Source organism: Piliocolobus tephrosceles, unplaced genomic scaffold (assembly GCF_002776525.5).
Source record: "Piliocolobus tephrosceles isolate RC106 unplaced genomic scaffold, ASM277652v3 unscaffolded_108, whole genome shotgun sequence".
Lineage (NCBI taxonomy): Eukaryota > Metazoa > Chordata > Mammalia > Primates > Cercopithecidae > Piliocolobus > Piliocolobus tephrosceles.
Genome location: NW_022291865.1, coordinates 2,132,213 through 2,152,937, shown reverse-complemented (window position 1 = coordinate 2,152,937; position 20,725 = coordinate 2,132,213). Strand labels below are relative to the sequence as shown.

Below are 20,725 nucleotides of genomic sequence, written 5' to 3'. Positions count from 1 at the left end.
CAGGTGCTATCACAGGTCTAGTGGTTCTGGTGGTGTTTCTCTTTTTTTCTTTTTTTTTTGAGATGGAGTCTCGCTCTGTCGCCCAGGCTGGAGTGCAGTGGCGCGATCTCGGCTGACTGCAAGCTCTGCCTCTTAGATTCACGCCATTCTCCTGCCTCAGCCTCCCGAGTAGCTGGGACTACAGGCACCCGCCACCACACCTGGCTAGTTTTTTGTATTTTTAGTAGAGACGGGGTTTCACCGTGTTAGCCAGGATGGTCTCCATCTCCTGACCTCATGATCCCCCCGCCTCGGCCTCCCAAAGTGCTGGGATTACAGGCGTGAGCCACTGTACCTGGCCTCTGGTGTTGTTTCTTACGGGTACATTCCAAATGTTATCTCAGTGCACATACTGAGATCTATTTAGAATGTACATGTATATATACACATACATATTTTGATACCCTGTCCCCCTAGATCTTACACCTATACATCCTGGTAGCATTGCTTTCTTTTTTCAGTCATTCGTGTTAATCCTCATATCATTAAGCTAAAGGAATCTACATACCTGTTGCCTATAGCAAACGCATCTTCGTGGTCTATCATCTAACTTTTAAATTTTCGCGGACTCTAGCAATTTTAAATATTTTCATGGTGTTCATTCAGACAACATCATGTTCCTCAAATTTCTTAAGCTATCATTGTTCATAATTAGTTTATGAACAAATTCAAATTCAAAACTCAAAAGTTCATTCTTTTGAGAGTAACAAGCATCAGATAATACTAAGTGTGAGGTAGTGGAAAAGTGTTGCTCTCCTTAATAACTCAAACTCTACTTGTAATCAATCACTTGTCAGGGAAAATACCTCCTCCAATACTTCCCCATATTCACTTCATCCCTCCTCTATTATGTAGCTGCTATGCAAGTGACCCCATTACCAACTCCAGTGTTGGGACCTGAACAGTCCAAGACCACTGGTGTAATCCCAACCACCTTTTGCCACAGGCAAAGGTGATCGTTCAGGGAATAAAACACAGGACCCTTTTGTGCTGGTGGGAGGGAAAAAGAGACCCCAGCGGCTCCTGACATTTACCTTGTGAGCAGGAGGGGAACTAGCTTTCAGAAAGAGGTGATACCAGAGAAGGCAGAGTAGAGAGACAAAAAGAAATTAAGTCCCCAATGACCTTGCGGAGCTACTGGATCAAATGCATCTAAAGTCAATCTAAGGCCCACCCCTTTCTCCAGACAGCCAACAAATTCCCTCTACTGTTTAAAAGAGTATAAACTGGATTTTCCAAAACCTGCAACCAAAAACATACTACATGTTCTATCAACTTACCACCAGATTATAAACCCGGACAGTTTTATCTGCTGAACAGGTATATAGTAAGTTCCCAAATATCTGAATTGCATTGACAGCAGCTTGGTGCCCCTCAAAGGTTCCTTCTGTGGGCTCATCATCATCTCCTGGCTCTGAAGATATTTCTGGAAAACAAGAGTAGGTTTCAGAGACCTGTCTGCTAGAGTCTGAAAAGACCCTCAAAAATCAGAACTATTATACAATACAGCAGTCCCTAGATTAAACCAAAAGTAGATCCCCTTAAAGCTTAGTTCCTCTATCAGACTACTCCAATTCTGATTACACATCTTCACTATGAAGACTGCATAATAAGCAAAGGCCTTTCACTTAGGAAAAAGATAGATAATTACATAACGAGCTTTTGGGCTGGGTGTGGTGGCTCACACCTGTCATCTCAACACTTTGGGAGGCTGAGGTGGGCGAATCACCTGAGGCCAGGAGTTTGAGACTAGCCTGGCCAAGATGGTGAAACCCCATCTCTACTAAAAATACAAAAATTAGCTGGGCATGGTGGCGTGTGCCTGTAGTCCCAGTTACTTGGGGAGGCTGAGGCAGGAGAATCACTTGAACCCAGGGGCAGAGGTTGCAGTTAGCCGAGATCACACCACTGGACTCCAGCCTGGGCGACAGAGCGAGACTCTGTCTCAAAAATAAATAAATAAATAAAAGCTTTGAGTGATACTTGGAAGGTACCCAACCCCTCCCATACTTCCAAACAGTTATTTCTTTGAGTAAGGTAGTATTCCTTAAGCAGTTCCTTCTGAAAGCAAATATCCTTAGAGCCAATGAAACCTTTATACTAATTAGTTGAACAGATAAGGGAGCTGGATAAGACAGATTAGAAGGGCCAGGCATGATGGCTTACACCTGTAATCCCAGCACTTTGGGAGGCCGAGGCGTGAGGATCACTTGAGGCCAGGAGTTGGAGACCAGCCTGGTCAACGTGATGAAACCCTGTCTCTACTAAAAATACAAAAAAAAATTTGCCAGGCGTGATGGCGTGCACCTGTGGTCCCAGCTATTTGGGAGGCTGAGGCAGGAGAATTGCTTGAACCTGGGAGGTGGAAGTTGCAGTGAGCAGAGATCATGTCACTGCACTCCAGCCTGGGTGACAAAGCAAGACTCTGTCACAACCAATCAATCAATCAATAAGACAGATGAGAATAAGAATCTGAAAGACCAGGATGTGAGGTTTTAAGAATAGCAGAACTGTTGATCAAGGCAATCCTCTTGGTGATAAACCCCTCCCCATTCTCTTATTCTATAAATATATTTAAGTAGGTTTAAATTCTGGCTTTAATATTTACAAGGCTTTTAATTCTGTGGTTAATTTAAATAAAACTGAACAGCAAATACCTGAAGAATTCTTTGATCCTTTTATGGAAGAGATCACAGTCTGAGTTTCTGCCACACTACAAAATAACAGCAAAAGTGTTCTCAGCATCTGTGTGAACAGGGCGGGTAGCAAAAGTAAACATTTCCTGACTCAAAGGATTTTTCTAAACAATGGGCAAAGTAGTAATGATATAAGAAATTAGTTTTTCCATCTGAAATTTCTAAAGGAAGGGAAATAAAAGCAGAGTGAATATTTTATAACACAGTCAAAAGAGAAAGGAGAAAATCTCTACTGCCGAGCTTTAATTTTTCCATGTCCATAATCCCTGCTGCATTCACGTAAATTTTGATTTTTAAATAAATTCTGATTCATAATTTAAAATTCTATTTTAAAAAAATAAAGTTGGTGAAAGTTCTTCTGACTGGACCAATACAATACTCTTACCTTACAGGGATGCCGTCTTTATAGCGAGTGCCAATTTCACTGGTCGAGCTAACTTCATCACACCCAGAACGAGAAGTTTCTAGCAGGTTTTGCTCTGTAGAGTTCCAAATATCCTTTTTAGATGGGCTGTCTGGTTTCTCTTCTCCTGATTCTGAAGAATCAATGGCTACTACTTCTAACTGAGGATTAGGAATTTCTAGGACTTCCAGAGACGAGTCACTATCTGGCTCATCTCTGACACTCCCCTGCTCCCGACCAGTCCTGCTGTCTTCCCAAGTGGAGGTTGTTACTTTCCCCCCTTTAATTAACTTTCCAGCTTTTACTTTCCTTACGGGTTTAACAGTCAAAACATCCTGTTCAGTGTCACTATTCTCAGGAACATGGGCAGCCCGTAGACTTTTCTTCTTCCGAAGTTTCTTCTTTTTCTTGCTTCCCCTAGTCTCAGCGGATGTCAAAGTGGATTCTGCCTGTTGTTCAGGCTGGTCAGCTGGAGAGTGGGGTTCCTTTTCCAAAGGGGTTTCTGAAGCAAAAGACAATCTTAGAAAAGAACTGGTACAGGCTTCAGACCCACTATTGCCTCTGGTTGGCTCTTCCCCTTCTTTATTTATGCTAGAAAGACCAGCTGATTGGGAAGAGGGAGAGTTCTCTCTGTTTCTGGTATTTCTTTGCTCCACAGAAAACTTCAGTTCTTGGCTAGGCTCATGGAAACTTTCTGTTGACTCTGATAAGGACAATCTAGCAGTGATGACTGGATAAACTGGACAACTGTCACTGATCTCTCCTGAATTGAGAGGAAAAAAATTATTGCATCCTTTTTTGTGTTTCCTGCAATTTATCACTGACTGAAACTCTACCAAATATTTCAATAAGATGTTCACAAAACCATGACTGTTTCAGCTGGTATCTCACCCCTCAGTTTCCCATCACCTACATACACTCCTATGACAGCACTTACTACCCTCTGCCTCGTGTGAATGTCACAGACACTGTGTGTCTTATTCCCTACAAAAGCTCCTTGTGGGGAGGGACTGTTTCTATTAATCTTTTTCTCGTTTTAAATGTCCACACATTTAACATTGTGTTTTATTCTTAGCAGACACTTAAATGTCTACTTAGCTGAAGTCCTTTTACTTTTATTTCTTTGAAGTTTTCATTATCCACACCCATCCAATTTAGCTACACTTTAGTAGTTAAAATATTTGCTGACTTAGAAATGTCAATTTCCTTTGACACTTCATGTCTAGGAATTAAAAGTGATGAAATAATCACAGATGTACTCAAAGACATATACAATGCAGTGTTATACAGAATATGAAAAAAGTTAGAAAACTAAATATTCAAAAAAGATTCACCACATAAATTATTGTATATCCAAATTATGCAACTATTCAAATATTATGCAACTTGTAATATAAAATATTTTAGATAAATTATTTTTATGATAGAAAAATCATGATATATTAAATGGAAAAAGTCAGGTTATATATGATTGCTCCTTTGTATAAGTTCTACATGTAAACACAAAAACATGATTTAAGAAAGACTGAAATAACTACAAAAAAAAAAAAAAAAATACAAAAATGAGCCGGGCATGGTGGCAGGCGTCTGTAGTCCTAGCTACTCCGGAGGCTGAGGTGGGAGGATCATCTGAGCCCAGGAGGTCAAGCCTGTGGTGAGCTGTGATTGTGCCACCGCACTCCAGCCTGAGTGACAGAGTGAGACTCTGTCTCAATAAACAAATAAGCTATACATTTGATACTAACATCTAGATTAATATTGCAACACAGTACTGGTAGTAAAATCTAGAGTAATTTTTTAGACTTTTTGCTTTTGCTCAGGAAACCACACAATGCCAGTTTGTTGGACTTAACTTTCAAATACAGCACCACTGTGGTAATGCAAACTTCTAACAGGATTTTACATAGCTTAGACATATTCTAAAATGATAACCAGGTAAGTGTTATTTTTTGAAAAGAGTGAAAACCCTGGCTATTTCTCAACACAAAGTTCTTAGTAGATGATTCCAAACCCCATCATGGCCACCTGCCTCTCAAGCTTATATTAATCCTGGTTTGTATTTGAGATTATATAGACAGTTAAGTGCAAAGAAATTCAGAGGATAGACCTTATTTAGAAAATTGGTTGAATTAACTTCAACCCCATTTATTTCACACAAAACAAATTTTATACTTATCCTAATAAATGGAACCTTGTGGGTGTTAATACAAAGTCAACTCTAACCCTAGATTATAGGAAATAATAGAGAATGACTGATATTTAAATTACATTCTCTAAAATATTTTAAAAGAATCCTCCTGTATATATGAAGAGAATTTCAGTGAAAAATTAGTTGTATTTGCTCATTTTAGTTTTAATGAGCAAGTATGGCTTATATCACTCATATAAAAATGCCCCAGTCCCACTACTGGGATGCCCTTAACCCAGAGAAAAGCTTACGTACTATTAGCTTCCAGTAGTTCGTTGGACACATTGCAGGCAGAGCTTGGTGGCACAGCATTCACATTCTCATCTTGTTCAGGAGACATGGGCTCTTGTTTAATCTGAACTGATGAGTCTGGAGCAGGGACACTGCCATGGGTTTGGAAAGTAGGAGATGTGGTTATCTGAAGAGAGGCTCCGGTGGGTGATGGAGACACATGGGAAGATGGAGGCTCCAGAAAAAGTGGGAAAAAGGGAGTAGGCAGCAGTGCGGCATCAACGGATGTTTGAGATCTACTGTTCCTTCGTTCTCGTGTGAGGCTACAGGGAACCTGGTCTGGGTGCTCAGAAGGTTCATATGTTTCTAGAATGGGAAACAGACATACATAGAAATGCAAAAATGTTATCCGAAAAGTCATTTGTTTCTGAGCTAATTTGTATATTTAAATATTAGAAAAGAATTTTAAGTAAGTATATTAGCATAGTCTGTCATAATTCTCCGAAATATACAGAATATAATCTCTACAACCACCAAGGATACAGACAGAATAGGCATCAACATTTTTTTTTCAGATAGGGTCTCGCTTTGTCACCCAGGCTGCAGTGCATGGACTCAAGCAATCCTCCTGCCTCAGCCTCCCAAGCAGTTGCGATTATAGGCACATGCCACTATGCCCAGTTATTATTGTTATTATTTTTTTGAGACAGAGTCTCACTCTGTCGCCCAGGCTGGAGTGCAGTGGCGCAATCTCAGCTCACTGCAACCTCCGCCTCCCGAGTTCAAGCGATTCTCCTGCCTCAGCGTCCTGAGTAGCTGGGATTACAGGCGCCTGCCACCATGCCCAGCTAATTTTTGTATTTTTAGTAGAGATGGGTTTTCACCATGTTGGTCAGGCTGGAATTATTATTAATTATTATTAATAATTATTAATAACTTTTGTATTTATTTGTAGAGACAGGGTTTCACCATGTTGCCTGGACTCAAGGAATCCACCTGCCTCAGACTCCCAAAGTGCTGGGATTACAGTCATGAGCCATTGTGCCTGGCTACATTCCAATTTTTCAAATTTTAAATGACTTGTCCAAAGTTATATAGGTTACTAATGGAAGAGCAAAGATTTGAATCCAGGCCTCTTGATTCCTAATCAAAACTCTCTCTAAAACATATTGTCTGTTGCTAAACATTTTTGGGATGCACCATCTACAGACCTTACTATAGAAGGATGAAACTGGCCAGGCGTGGTGGCTCAGGCCTGTAATCCTAACCATTTGGGAGGTCAAGTTAGGAGGATTGCTTGAGCCCAGGAGTTTGGGACTATCCTGGGAAACACTGGGAGATCCCATCTCTATAAAAACATTTTTTAAATTTTTGTAACTTTTTATAATTTTATATAACTTTTTATAATTTTTATAACCTTTAAATTTTTACGATTTTAAATTATAACTTTATAAAATTAAAAGTTAAAAATTTTAATAACCAGGCATGGTGACACACATCTGTAGTCCCAGCTACTGGGGAGAGTGAGGTGGGAAGATCGCTTGAGCCCAGGAGGTTGAGGCTGCAATGAGCCATGATCATGCCACTGCGCTCCAGCCTGAGTGACAGAGCAAGGCCCTGTCTCATAAAAACAAAAAAGGATGAAACCAAGGAGACAGGAGAGAAATAACATGACCTTTTCATGACTACTTTTCATTCTCCTCAAAGAGAACAAAAAGGCCTGGTGCAGTGGCTCACGCCTGTAATCCAGCACTTTGGGAGGCTGAGGCAGGCGGATCACCTGAGGTCAGGAATTCAAGACCAGTCTGGCCAACATGGTGAAACTCTGTCTCTACTAAAAATACAAAAATTAGCTGGGGGTGGGGTGGGCACCTGTAATTCCAGCTAATCAACTGCTGAGGCACGAGAATCACTTGAACCCGGGAGACAGAGGTTGCAGTGAGCAGAGATTGCGCCACTGCACTCCAGCCTGGGGGATAGAGCAAGACTCTGTCTAAAAAAACAAAAAACAAAAAAAAAAAAAGCAGAACAAAAAAGTAACAAGCTATCCATCAGACGCCCTCTGAATACCTTGTAATCCCTGTAGAATCTGTATTCTATGGGTCCTCAGTGCACTCATCTCCATAGTTATCTAAAAATAAAGTATTTTATTAAGCATTTTGAAATCCAACTTGTAGGATTCTCTAGGTCTCCCCACTTTTCTTCCATGTCCTTGACCAAAAATCAGTGTTTTGACTGCTCTGTGACCCAGCCAGCTGCAGGTTTTCCCCAGCAGGCCTTAACCCCACCTGGGGCCTTGAAGATTCCCAGGCACTGATAAAAGTATTTAGGTTGTTGCCCAAAACACTGAAAGAAATTGGCCCTGGCCTGGAGCCGAATTCCTTAAACCCTCATATAAACTCCACATCCCGCCCGCTGGCTGTGGATACACCTAGGGAGAACACCCCTTTCTTGCTGTCCCTTGTCGGGACTGCTGCAGCCTACTCTGTAAGTAAGCTCTCCTAATAAATGCTTTGGACTCATCACCCTGGCATTTTGTGCTTCTTTCTTTGGAATCCTAACTGTCCCCCATTAGGCACAGTCTGGGCACTTCCCTTGTGGAAATTCCCCTGCCACTGCTTTTGGGGTGACTCCAGCCATGGGTTTGGCAGGACAAAACATGATTTCAGAGATGATCCATTTTTATTAAATCCTCCACATGCTGTTACCTGCTGCTTGAGCATAAGTAGCCTCTGAACTTCCACATAAGCTGTCTGAAGGGCTGCACGGGCTTGCAGAAGATTGTTATCCATGCACTGCAATGACTTACTAAGTTCTTCCTCCCTTAAAGAAATATTCAGCAGCTGGTCAACCTGAGAACGTTCTGCCAAAAGAAACCACAAGGTTCAGGTTAATACTAGAGATTTCCGTCTCATCACACAGCTCCTCACAAGATTGAACTATTCCCACTATTTAGGATAAGACTTTATGTATTCCTCAACAGGTCACTGGAAATTCACAAAACATTTAGTCAACCACAATGATATCAAAGCTAGGAACCAAAGGTGACACCTGCTAAGATGGAGGAGTCTCATAAGCTCCAGGGTCCACCACATCATTCTGTCTCATCTGATCACCACCTTCCACCACTGCCTTTCCAGGTGAAATCTGTCCCATGCAAACCATCTGTTCAACGGTCTCGTTTCCCATTCTTCCTTTACCTACCACTGTCTTCACAAAGGACTTCTGCTTAGATTGGACTCTGGACCTAGACTGCTTGCACTCTCTTTCCAATCCATATTTAGTCTGTCAGTTGACTTAAAAATTGTTTTTATTAGAGAAGACTTCCTGAAGAAAATACAACTGTGAAATAGTACACTTAACTTACTTTGAATAAAATGTTCTGTGTGTGTATTTACCATCATTGGGTTTGTCTGTTTCCTATTCAATATGCCAGGACCTCTCCCTTAAGCTCCACACCCACATAGCCAACTACTGACTACGATATTTCTAGCTAGGTTATCTCAAAGGTCCTTTAAGTCAAAGAATCCCTGAGGGAATTCACCACCTTTCTCTATTCTCAATCTGCTCCTCTCATGGAGCTTCCTAGCTCTACATATGATCCATCTGGTTGGTCCAGCCAGAAATGTGGGTTGTCCGTGACTCCTCCCTTATCCATCACATCCATTCACTCAAGCCTCATCCAATCACTTCCAGGACTAGCCGTTATACTAGAACTGGGTTAGAGTCAATGAAAAGCAGGAATCACAGAAACATATCAATGAGGGAGCAATGTTAATAACTTCTTTCCTAATTCACTTTAGAAAAACAACCAAGGAAGGGAGTGTGGAGGTAGGGCAGCGGGGAAGCAACCAAGATGCCTCAAAAACAGAAAGTGAGAGAAATGGCTATTCATGACCAAGAGGGCCAACATGTTTTATCCCACTGAAAAGGCTTAAGGAAACTTTCTGGCTATATATTGTCCCAGTGATATACTAACCTTGGCAAACAAGTCTATGTGACATCATATATTTCTTCTACAGTTGTAACTGGATGTATTAGGAAATCAAACTTTTCTTTCCTCTTAAGCAAGGCAACAAAAATGCCCAAAAAAAGTCAATGGACAATCAGTGTTTGATAAATGACAAGCTATGCTCTGTGTCAAGTTGTACAAACACTGAACTGCTACAAGAACCTCTTGGGGCTGGACACAGTGGCTTACACCTGTAATCCCAACACTTTGGGGGGCCAAGGCGAGAGGATCACTGGACCCCAGCAGTTTGAGTCCAGCCTGGGCAATATAGCTAGACCCTGTCTCTACAAAAAAATAAAAAGAATTAGTGTGTTATCACACATCGGTAGTCCTACCTACTCGGGAGGCTAAGAGAAGAGGATTGCTTGAGCCCAAGAGTTGGGAGGTTACCAAAAAAACCCAAAAAACGAAACAAAAAACACCAACTTCTTTCTCCCAAAATATTCTGCACCATACCTTTTTTTCCTTTAATTTTCCTTCTTTTATTTTTTCTCTCAAGACTTGGGAGTTCAGGAGAAGATCCATCCTGGAGCGATAAAGAAAACTGCATAAAATCCAATGTGTAAAAGCCATTATCCAAGAGGAGCAAAAGGAATCAATTCTAAGATAGCTGTACCCTGTTCCTCACTATTGCTACCATCTCTAACACGATCACAGGAGTCTCACGCACATGGTACAAACTCAAATTTCAGTTCAATAAACATATCTGATTCAAAAAGAAAGAAAGGAAAAAAAAGAATCCAGGGTGAAGTGCCTTCTAGCATCCTAGAGGTAGGAAAGCCCATGGAGGTCAGACAAAGCATTCCGTCCTGGTGTAGTAAGGCACAAGTAGAAGTATTGACAAAGCCAGTTATATGTATAAATATATATATTTATAACTTGGCATAGTTTCTACTTTAAATTTCAGCAAGAAAACCTGTACAACAAAAAGCTTAACAGTCCTCGAGACAAGCTCTTTGTCATAGGACAATTCCTCAGCTTGAAGTGTATTTTAAGTCATCCAATAACATCCACTACATATAGCATCTAGCTCAAAGGAGCAGAATTGCAATTTGAAGCAAGCCTAAAATTCATGACCTTAACTACTATGTTTATCACCTCAGTAGTAAATGAGAGAAGCCCAGCACAGCGACACATGCTTGTAGTCCCCAATACTTGAGAGGTTGAGGCAGGAGGACTGCTTGAGTCCAGGAGTTCCAGAGCAGTCTGGACTACATTGTGAGACCTCGTCTCTAATATAAATTTTAAAATATTATAAAATAAACAAATAAATAATGAAGAGAAGAACCTATTTTTTTTTCACATTGCCAGATCCCAGACTATCTCACTACCAGCACCTCTTTCTTTCCAGAAAGGGATACCGAGAGGGTTAAGCAGTATTAGCGGCAGAATTGCCGGAAGAGCAGAAGTGCTATCAGTGAAATAAAAGATTCTTAAAGGCCGGGCTGGGTAACTGAAGGACGAAGGACAGAGTTACACAGACTAAAAATATTTCTATACTCTATTCATCTATACGCACTCTAATAGTATTAAAACCATCTTAGTGTTAAGGCTAGCACTCCTGAATCCAGCAATCATCCATGCTCTACAACAGTAGAACGCCTTTCTTCAGCAGCAGTGCAGAATGCATCTATGAAAACAGATTGAGTTACAGCTGAAGATGTGACTGATCCTTGGTCAGGTGATACAAAGAATCATTGGCTTGGACACTGGTTTTAGACATGACTTCATATTTTCCTGGTACTGTACATTCATATTAGATTACATTTAATTTAGCAGAATTACTCAGTGTAAGAAACCAGTAGGATGAAAGTAAGAACCTCACAATTCTTCTAGAAGTTGAGAGAATCACAATCCCAGACACCCAAGAAAAACAGCTGAAGCTTTTTTAATAAGCAACTAACTTGCCACATGCGATGTTCTATAAAAAGCAGAGGGAATTATACTCACTCCAGTGGCTCTTCGTTTCTTTCTAATACTTTGGCCATCATTTTGTTCAGCACCAGAGGTACAGCTACTATCTGTGGCTGCATCCACTAAACTGGAGATCACAAGGGCTGAGGATGCATTTGATGACAGAGAGTTTCCTTCTCCATTACTCTCTTGGGAATTCTGACTCTCTGAAGGTGGCATAGACCTCTCCTGGCTGTTCAAGTCTTTTGCTGAATGCATCAAAGGTATTATATCATCAGAAGGTAATTGTGCACTATGTCGCCTTCGGGTAGCAACATTTTCAGCCCTTTCACCTGTTCGGAGGGAGGCAGCCAGAGGTGTCACTTCTTGTTTGAGGTGCATGGTTGCGTTCTGACTCTGTCCAGCCCTCAATGAGTTACTAGGTGAAACCATCTGCTGGGGCTCATTTTCTTTGCCTGTACCTTCCTCACTGAAGAAGCTATACACAGAAGGAGCTCTGTCCATGATCACGCTGCTCTCAGAAAGGCTTCGCTTTCTTGCCAAGCCAGGGGATGAGGAAATGGAAACGCCTTCCCACTGGAATCCTTCTAGACTGGACAGATCAGGTTCCCCATCCAAATCTAAGGCTTCTTGTTCATTTTGAACAAGGGGTACCATTTCTATGCCAAACCTTAAGGAAGAAAGAAAAAATGAAAACATAAATTGGATATGGTTGTTGGGAGAGGCATTATTTTTTAATGTGCCAGGCTCTCTCAAGCACTGAGGTTATAAAAAGGAAGGTGGTTCTTGTCTTCAAGGAGCTCATAGTCTAGTAAGTGATACAGATATAAATATATTATGTTGTGACAAGTACCAGATTAGAGGTTTGTATATGGCTACAATAATATATTTGAGGGAGTAAAAATTGAGTTCTATTTCATATGGAGCTCTAAATCTATAATAATACATATGGCACATAATTTTTAAAAGCAAACAAACCAAACCAAAACAAAAAAAAAAACCTTTTATTGAGCATTTATGGGTGCTTTATACTGATAATTTCAAGTGCTACTCACAGGGTGTGGGAAAAAGAAAGTGGGGGAAAACAAATCCATTATTTCAACAAGTACGGAAATGCCCCTGAAGCCTGGAGAATTGTATCATCGTGCAGCAGAGTTATGACTTTCAAGTAGCAAACCTACGTTGAACACTGTTTTACCATTCAGAAAAGTCTACTACCTCAACATAAGATGAAGAGCCAAAATATTACACAAGTGCTCAAGAGAAAGCATGTTGTAGTAATAAATACAATGCCCAGAGTACATACAGAAAAGCTAACTATTCGTAGGTTCCAAGTAAAAGGTAATGAGAACAGTTCTATTTAAAAGTTACAGCACGCATTCCAAAATTAAGATCTAGAAAAAGACACAGATCTATAGCTCTACATTTTTATACTGTCGTTTTCTACCCCTATAAAGTGATGGATTTTACCCCTACAAAGTGATGACTTTTTTCTTACGTCACCATCTTGTTTCTCAAGTACGTGTGCTTCCATTTTAACTTGCACTCTCTGCTAGGAAATACTTTATTCCATCTGTCATAGAGTATCAGTCACTATTTGATATTAAATCAAGACATCTACAACAGATATTGTTGGCAAACATTTAATTAAATGAAACACGTAGAATCTCTTGATCAGGGTCAAAGGGTTACTTTAAAAGAAAGCGAGGGGAAAAAAACAAGAAAGACACCAAAAAGCAGCACACACCTGGGTAAGCCTTTGCCCAGCTCTTGCTTTTTCTTGGTTACTTGCTGAATGACCTGTTCCCAGTTGACATTTCTCCGAGATGCATTTAGAATCTGCCGTAGGGTTGGCTTGAGCCCAGACTCCTTCTCTGTCTCACTCTTTCGGTGACCGCTAATATTGCGAATGCGGCGGGCACTATTGAGGTTTGGCTCAGGAAGGTGCACTCCAGTTTTGCTCTTCAAACTAATGTGCCGGGTTAGATCCCTCTGAAGTGAGGCAGGAAAGCCAAGCTTACTTAGTTCAGGCAGGAGAGGGCCCGAGGGCTGACTGATGTCACTTTTTTGAAGCTCTGCATCCAAGCTAGTACTCTCAAAGCCTTCTGTTTCATAAGATACATGAGATTTAATAGAGTCATCAACCTGTGCATCTTCTAGAGAGGTTTTCAAGTCTAGCAATAAGCCAGGGTGTGGACTGGCTGCAGATGTCATTTGTAATTCAGATTCTTTCTGGTGAACTGTGGGATTACATGGGGAAGTGGATAGTTCTCTAGAAGTCTTCAGGATTCGGTCATCGTCCTCTTTCTCATCAGCAGTACGAGTGCTGCCGGATAACAATTCTGTAGTTGCAGAACCTAGGGTTCCAATTTTTGTTCCCTGCTTTTCCGTGTCAGATGTCTCTCCATCACTTTCATCTTCTAGTGCGTGCACTTGAAACTCAATTTTCAAAGACCCTTTTTCAGATTCTTCTACATTTCTACTTGCTTTTGCATAGTTCCTGGTCCTTTTAGAAGTGTTAAGAAGTGGATTTTGCAATGACTCATGACACTGTAGCACCTCTTTGGCCTTTCGTAATGTATCATTTAAATTGTCACCAGATTGCTTTTGAGAGCCAAATGGACTTTTACTCCCTTTTAAAACATGAGGACATGAACTACGCAGTTTGGATATGTAAGGACCATGGTTATCTTCCGCAGAGGGCTTGCTCGAGGGATCTGAGTGTTCTCCAGGGGAAAAAAAATTTGTTTTGGTGTTTTTTGAGGTATTCTTTGGATCTTGCTTTTGAGGAAATGGTTTAGTGGCTGGACATGGAAGGAGTGGGGATTTCAATGACGGCATTTTATTTGGGGCATGCTCTTGTTCAGGTTTTTCTGTAACAGAGCACTGTCTCACCACCTCAAAGGAAGCAGCAGAATCAGAAGAGGCCTTGTGATTAAGAGATCCAGTATGCATTTCTTTTTGTGTTTTCTGTGTTGGGGAATTATGTGTTTCATCAGTTTGGGGCTCCTGTATTCCTGTAGTTATCAAGCTGAAATCAAAGAGAGGTTTCTCTATCATTTCTGACTTGTTACCAGTGACGTCTTTCAATCCCGACTGTAAATCCAGAGTCTTCTGGGAAGGGTAAGGCGTCCAGCGACGAGGCTTTTCCCTTGCCGCACTGCCATTCTTTCCACTAACTTTGGAAGTAGCAGTGTCTGTTTGTTTAGTGGTTTGGCTTTCTGGCTGCTCAAAATTGAAGTCGAGTAAGCCTTCTGAAGGAAATGTATCACTTGCAAATCCTTCAGAAGGACCTCTATATGTGGCAACTGTACCAAGTTTGTCATTTTCTTGCCGCTGCCAATTATATCTGTCCTGACTGTATTTGTTTGACTTACTAGATTTCTTGTTCCATAGCACAGTCATGTCTTCCATTGGACAGTTAGAATTTCTGTTTCTGCCTGGTTGAAATTTGTCTCCAGGGCCACTGTAATTCCAATTATTTGTACTACGTACACTGGATTTCCAGTTTCCGTTACTGTTGTTCATATGCCAACTGGAAAAGCCACCTGTTCCTTCAGAAAGCCAACTGGAATTCCTTCCTGTACCATTATGATTCCAATCTACTGTTCCGCTATTTGAAAGCCAACCACCTCCAGAATTACTATGGTTGTGAAACCAAGTCGAGGAGCCTCCTGCAACACCTTTATGCCACCCGGAACGTCCTCTTGGCCCGCCACCATTCCTCAAAGAATGTGGAAAGCTGTTTTTCCTAGTATTATTAAAGCCATCTTTTTCCCATTTCCAATCCCGCTGTGGAGGTCCACGATGATGCCATGCAGGCTGACTGTAACTCTCTCTGTCTTGGTAAGGAATTCGGTCTTCTCGTCTCCATTGGGGTCGTCTGTCATCAGAGTTTATTTCTTGGTTGCTATTGGAAGGTTCATCTTGTCTGGAAGAAAAACAGTTTTTCATTAGTAATTTAAAGGAATTCCTATGCTACCTTGAAAGGCATAACCCTCCAAACTTTCCTTGTACTTTCCTCCCATTACTTAGAATATGTAACCGAGTCTAGTTTCATAAATAGTGGTTGTTTTCATATCTTTAAATGATATAAACTTATATTCCTCAACTTATTAACTTAAAAATTAAACATTTTAAATTAGTTAAATTTCAAATAATTACAACCATCTCCCCTATCACCCAGAAATATTAAAAATTTGGCACATTTGGCCAGGTGTGGTGGCTCACATCTATAATTCCAGCCACTTTGGGAGGCCAAGGCGGGCAGATCACTTGAGGTCAGGAGTTCAAGACCAACATGGCCAACATGGAGAAACCCCATCTCTACTAAAAATACAAAAATTAGCCATGCGTAGTGCCACACGCCTGTAACCCCAGCTATTCAGGAGGCTGAAGAATGAGAATCACTTGAACCCAGGAGGCGGAGGTTGCAGTGAGCTGAGATCGCACCATTGCACTCCAGCCTGGGCAACAGAGCAATACTATCTCAAAAAAACAAGCACAAAATCTGACACATTTATATTCTCCTCCCTTTCTTGGTCCTGTTTTTCTGGGCATGTTCTGAGATTTTGTCCCTATCATCCAATTATTATTTTTATATTATGCAGCTTTTTTGGAATAAGAACAATTATATTTTATAGCTATAGTTACCTTTTTTTTTTTTTTTTGAGACAGAGGCTTGCTCTGTTGGCCAGGCTGGAGTGCAGTGGCACAGTCTCAGCTCACTGCAACCTTTTTCTCCGAGGCTCAAGCAATTCTCCTGCCTCAGCCTCCCAAGTAGCTGGGATTACAGGCATGCGCCACCATGCCTGGCTAATCTTTCTATTTTTGGTAGAGACGGCATTTCACCATGTTGGCCAGGCTGGTCTCAAACTCCTGACCTCAGGTAATCCACCCACTGCAGCCTCCCAAAGTGCTGGGATTACAGGCATACAGGCATGAGCCACTGGGCCTGGCCTAGTTATCATATTTAATACAATTTTATGTTCAGCTGCCCTTAATACCATGATTTTTCCAGTTGTAGGTTCTTTCTGAAAAACTCCCATTTCTTAACCTATTTTAAATAAGATTATACTTTCCATGGTTATTTTTATTAATAAACACTTTGACCAGTACCCATTCAATAACCGTTAGTGGTATCAGAAGACTTTTATGTACAGTTCTGGTTTGTGAAGGGCTTAGCACCTAGCTGAGATAATAAAGTCACAAACAGGAGGAAAATAGCATATACCAAACAAGTAGTAACCATAAGATGTGCTATAAGGAGCTTCATGAGCTAGAGGTTTTTATAAAGAAACTACAGCTGTTTCATGTATTCACGTCAGATGAGGAGTCCACAGAAACATGAATAAACTTCAGTAAGCATCACAGCAATAGGTGTAAACACTATTTTCTTCTACAAACTGCCTATGGTGTGCGTGGGCATGGTGCTTATCACGTGCTAAGTGCTCAAAATACTGAGTACTGCTAGTTAAAATTTACTGAGTACCTAAGTGTCAGGCATTTAATGCCAAGCACCTTACACAGATTATCTCTTTTAGTTTTTATAATCCTGAGGCAAGTATTCTTTTTTTTTTTTTTTTTTTTTGAGATGGAGTCTTGCTTTGTCACCTAGGCTGGAATGCAATGGCATGATCTCGGCTCACTGCAACCTCCACCTCTTGAGTTCAAGCGATTCTCCTGCCTCAGCCTCCTGAGTAGCTGGGATTACAGGTGCCTGCCACCATGCCTCGCTAATTTTTGTACTTTTAGTAGAGACGGGGTTTCACCACGTTGGCCAGGCTGGTCTTGAACTCCTGACCTCATGATCTGCCTGCCTCAGCCTCCCAAAATGCTAGGATTACAGGCGTGGCAAGTATTCTTATTATTCCTACTTTTCAGATGAGAAATTGAGCAGTAGAGAGGTTACATAACTTGACTAGAATAAGACAGCCAGAAAGTAGCAGAGCAGAGATTTAAACCTTGGTAGTCTGACTCCAGCCAGAGTCTATACTCCTAACCATAGGCCTTCATAGAATCAACATCTCAAAACAAAGTTTCCACATCTAAGTTCCTTCCTCTTACCTTGACTTAAAAATCTTAAACTCAGTACTGACTTAAATTGGCTTTAAAGGCTTTTAACGTCTATGATATTTTGGACACAGATTGGAACTTCTTCCTTTTTCACAAGATGGAATTTAAAAGTCTATCTAGAAGTTCAAACATCCACTAATGTTACATAAATTACAATCATTTCTAAACAGGAGACTCTGTTTAGAAAGTAACAAGTATTATTACATACAGCAGCAGAATTTTTTTTATAACCATTAACCAAATTGTCTTTATGTTTTGATTCTATGCAAAAACTTTTGACATCCAAGGAGACCACTGACACAGCTATACTGATATGATCAGAAATGGGAGAACTGGGGGATAAATAACTCACGAAGTAGAATTCCTAGATCTCATGAATTGGCTAGAATCAGAAGGTAGGAGCATTCAGCTAAACCCACAGACCAGAAAGAATAATGTAAGTTAAAAATCATGAAGGAAAAAAGAAAAAAACAACTCCTGAAGTAGTAGATGATTTTGGCCAGGTGTGGTGGCTCATGTCTGTAATCTCAGCACTTTGGGAGGCCAAGGCGGGTGGATCACTTGAGCTCAGAAGTTCGAGGACAGCCTGGGCAACATGCCTAAACCCCATCTCTACCAAAAATAAAAATTAAAAGAAAAATTAGCCAGGCATGGTGGCAACGCACACCTGTAGCCCCAGCTTCTTGGGAAGCTGAGGTGGGAGGACTGTTGGAGCCTAGGAAGTTGAGGCTGTAGTCAGGTGTCATTGTGCCACTATACTCAAGCCTGGGTGACAGACCAACATTCTGTCTCCAAAAAAAAAAGAAGAAGTAGATTCTTTTATAAATAGGTCACCAAGGAGGCATATCAAAAGACTCAAAAAATAGTAACTATGATATGAATATCTAATCTATTCTGTCTTAATGTTTAATTATTTACACAGATAAAGCTAATAATGGCACTAGTATGTAAGAACAAAATAGAAGTTAGTCTCCCAGAGGCTTCAACTGCCTAAAGTAGGAGAAAGTAAACTGCAACTATATTAAATGTCATTTGAAATGTCATTTGAAGGACTAAGCTACTAAATGATTTAACAACCATGTTGTTTGAGTGTCCTTCATCTGAAATGCTTGGGACCAGAAATGTTTTGCATTTCAAATTGCTTTGGATTTTGGAATATTTTTGCATATACATAATGGGATATTATGGGAATGGGACCCAAATCTAAATATAAAATTCATTTATGTTTCATATATACCTTTTATACACAGTCTGAAGATAATTTTAGGTAATATTTTAAATAATTTTGTAAAATGAAATGAGGTGTGGAATTTTCCACTGATGGCCTCATGTTGGCACTCAGAAGTTTTGGATTTTGGTGCATTTTCAGATTTTGGATTATGGATGCTCACCCTTTATTGATATTTTAAGACTAAGAAAGTCTCCTTCAAGGACTTGTTCAAAAAACTTTTTTTTTTAATTTTAATTTTCTTTTTTTTTTTTGGTTACATATATAAGGGCTTCCTATGTTGCCCAGGCTGGTCTTGTAGCCCTGGCCTCATCTCCTCGTGCACCAGGACAACAGGCCTGAGCCACCGTGCCTCCCGGCAAAAAAATTTTAAACACACAGAGTAAAAACGACTTCCTTTTTATAGCCAAGCCTCTAACTAAAAAGAAGGTACAGACCAGGTATAACTAGTATTCAAGAATAATCTTTAAATTTTTATTTTAGAATCTGAAATGATTCTCTTCATATTCTGGGACTTAAAAAATTATCCCACCTCATAAGTGCTTCTCTCTCTTCCCCTCACATCTGAAAATTTCTACCTCATTAATTAAACTCTTTTTAACAAATTTTACAATTAAACTCTTTAGACCAGAAAACAGTAAGGTGAAAACATAAATGCCTAATACCTGAATGTATAAATGTAGGTATGAAATTATGCTGTACAAATTAGAAAATTTATATTGCTTAAATGATCTTGACACTATCAAAAAAATTTACTCAATAAAGCACTGTGGTAGTCACTGGGTATTCAAAGACAAAAAGATAAATCACATTTGGCAGATGCACCACGTTAATTCACACCAGTCAAAAAATATTTTCCTAAGAAATGTTATTTTGGCAATAAGACTATACTATGCACTATATAATTTATACAATGAAGCTTATATTCTAACACCTTTCCACTAGAAAATTTAAACACCAAATAAAAACTTATTGGTATTCAAAAGATTTGGATACTGGCCAGGTACGGTGGCTCACGCCTGTAATCCCAGCACTTTGGGAGGCTGAGGCAGGCAGATTGCTTGAGGTCAGGAGTTTGAGACCAGCCTGGCTAATGGAGTGAAACCCCGTCTCTACTAAAAATACAAAAAAAATTAGCCAGGCGTGGTGGCGGGCATCTGTAATCCCAGCTACTCAGGAGGCTGAGGCAGGAGAATTGCTTGAACCCAGGAGGCGGAGGTTACAGTGAACCAAGATCACACCACCGTACTCCAGCCTGGGTGGATGACAGAGTGAGACTCCATCTTAAAAAAAAAAAAGATTTGGATACCAATAAAACCATTCTCAACATAATTACCAACATGGCAAAAATTTCAGATATGTGGCTACAGCTTATGTAGGAACAATACTGAGTGTGCTTTTTTGAGAAGATATTACAGTAGTTCAGGAAAGCATTCCACTGCCCTTTGATTAATAAGACAACAACCTCCAGCTAAACTTTATACCTAAGTTTAAATGCTATGGGCTGAACAGTACAAAGATATAAAATGTATTCTCTGCTGTGTTCTGTTATAGATAGGCTTTTTAAAAAATCAATTACTTACCGACTTTGTTCTTTCCTTTGTTTTATTAACTGAACGAGTTCCTTGTCAAAATAATCTTCTTCCTCTTCCTCTCCTTTTCCATCATCTTCTCTTTCCTGGGCATCAACGTTATCTTTGTGCAACTGGCCAGAAATGTGCTTTGCATATGCAGAAAGACCCACTTCTGTGACCCCGCACACTCGGCACTCATGACTAATGTCCCTAGGGAAAGAGGGAGATGAGGGACATTCAATTCTCCCCACTGGCATGGCACACTCACCAGATCTGCTATCGTTTCCTCTGAAGGACACTGCACACTTTGGCACAGTGAAAAATTAGTGCTAATTAATTTCAATGCTCCTTTCATCACTTTTAAT

The 20,725-nt window shown here is 40.4% G+C and overlaps 1 protein-coding gene across 7 annotated transcripts in view; it reads right to left on the bottom strand.

The window, feature by feature from the left end:
* Positions 1-20,725, bottom strand: part of LOC111529154 (zinc finger protein 106) — an 83,971-nt gene that overhangs the window by 23,037 nt on the left and 40,209 nt on the right. For 4 of the 7 annotated variants that reach the window (XR_003306829.1, XM_023195995.2, XM_023195996.3 and 1 more), the window contains 10 exons: positions 20,370-20,570; positions 13,231-15,414; positions 11,520-12,153; positions 10,026-10,095; positions 8,266-8,420; positions 7,628-7,688; positions 5,582-5,923; positions 3,121-3,901; positions 2,697-2,752; positions 1,320-1,465 (listed from right to left, as the gene is read on the bottom strand). Coding sequence is in view for 6 of the 7 variants with exons in the window: in XM_023195995.2 (XP_023051763.1) it covers positions 1,320-1,465; positions 2,697-2,752; positions 3,121-3,901; positions 5,582-5,923; positions 7,628-7,688; positions 8,266-8,420; positions 10,026-10,095; positions 11,520-12,153; positions 13,231-15,414; positions 20,370-20,570 (4,630 nt within the window). In the remaining variant the exon portion in view is untranslated. The remainder of the gene's footprint in view (positions 1-1,319; positions 1,466-2,696; positions 2,753-3,120; positions 3,902-5,581; positions 5,924-7,627; positions 7,689-8,265; positions 8,421-10,025; positions 10,096-11,519; positions 12,154-13,230; positions 15,415-20,369; positions 20,571-20,725) is intronic. The other 3 variants (XM_026447845.2, XM_026447846.1, XM_031935009.1) reach the window with 3 other exon arrangements.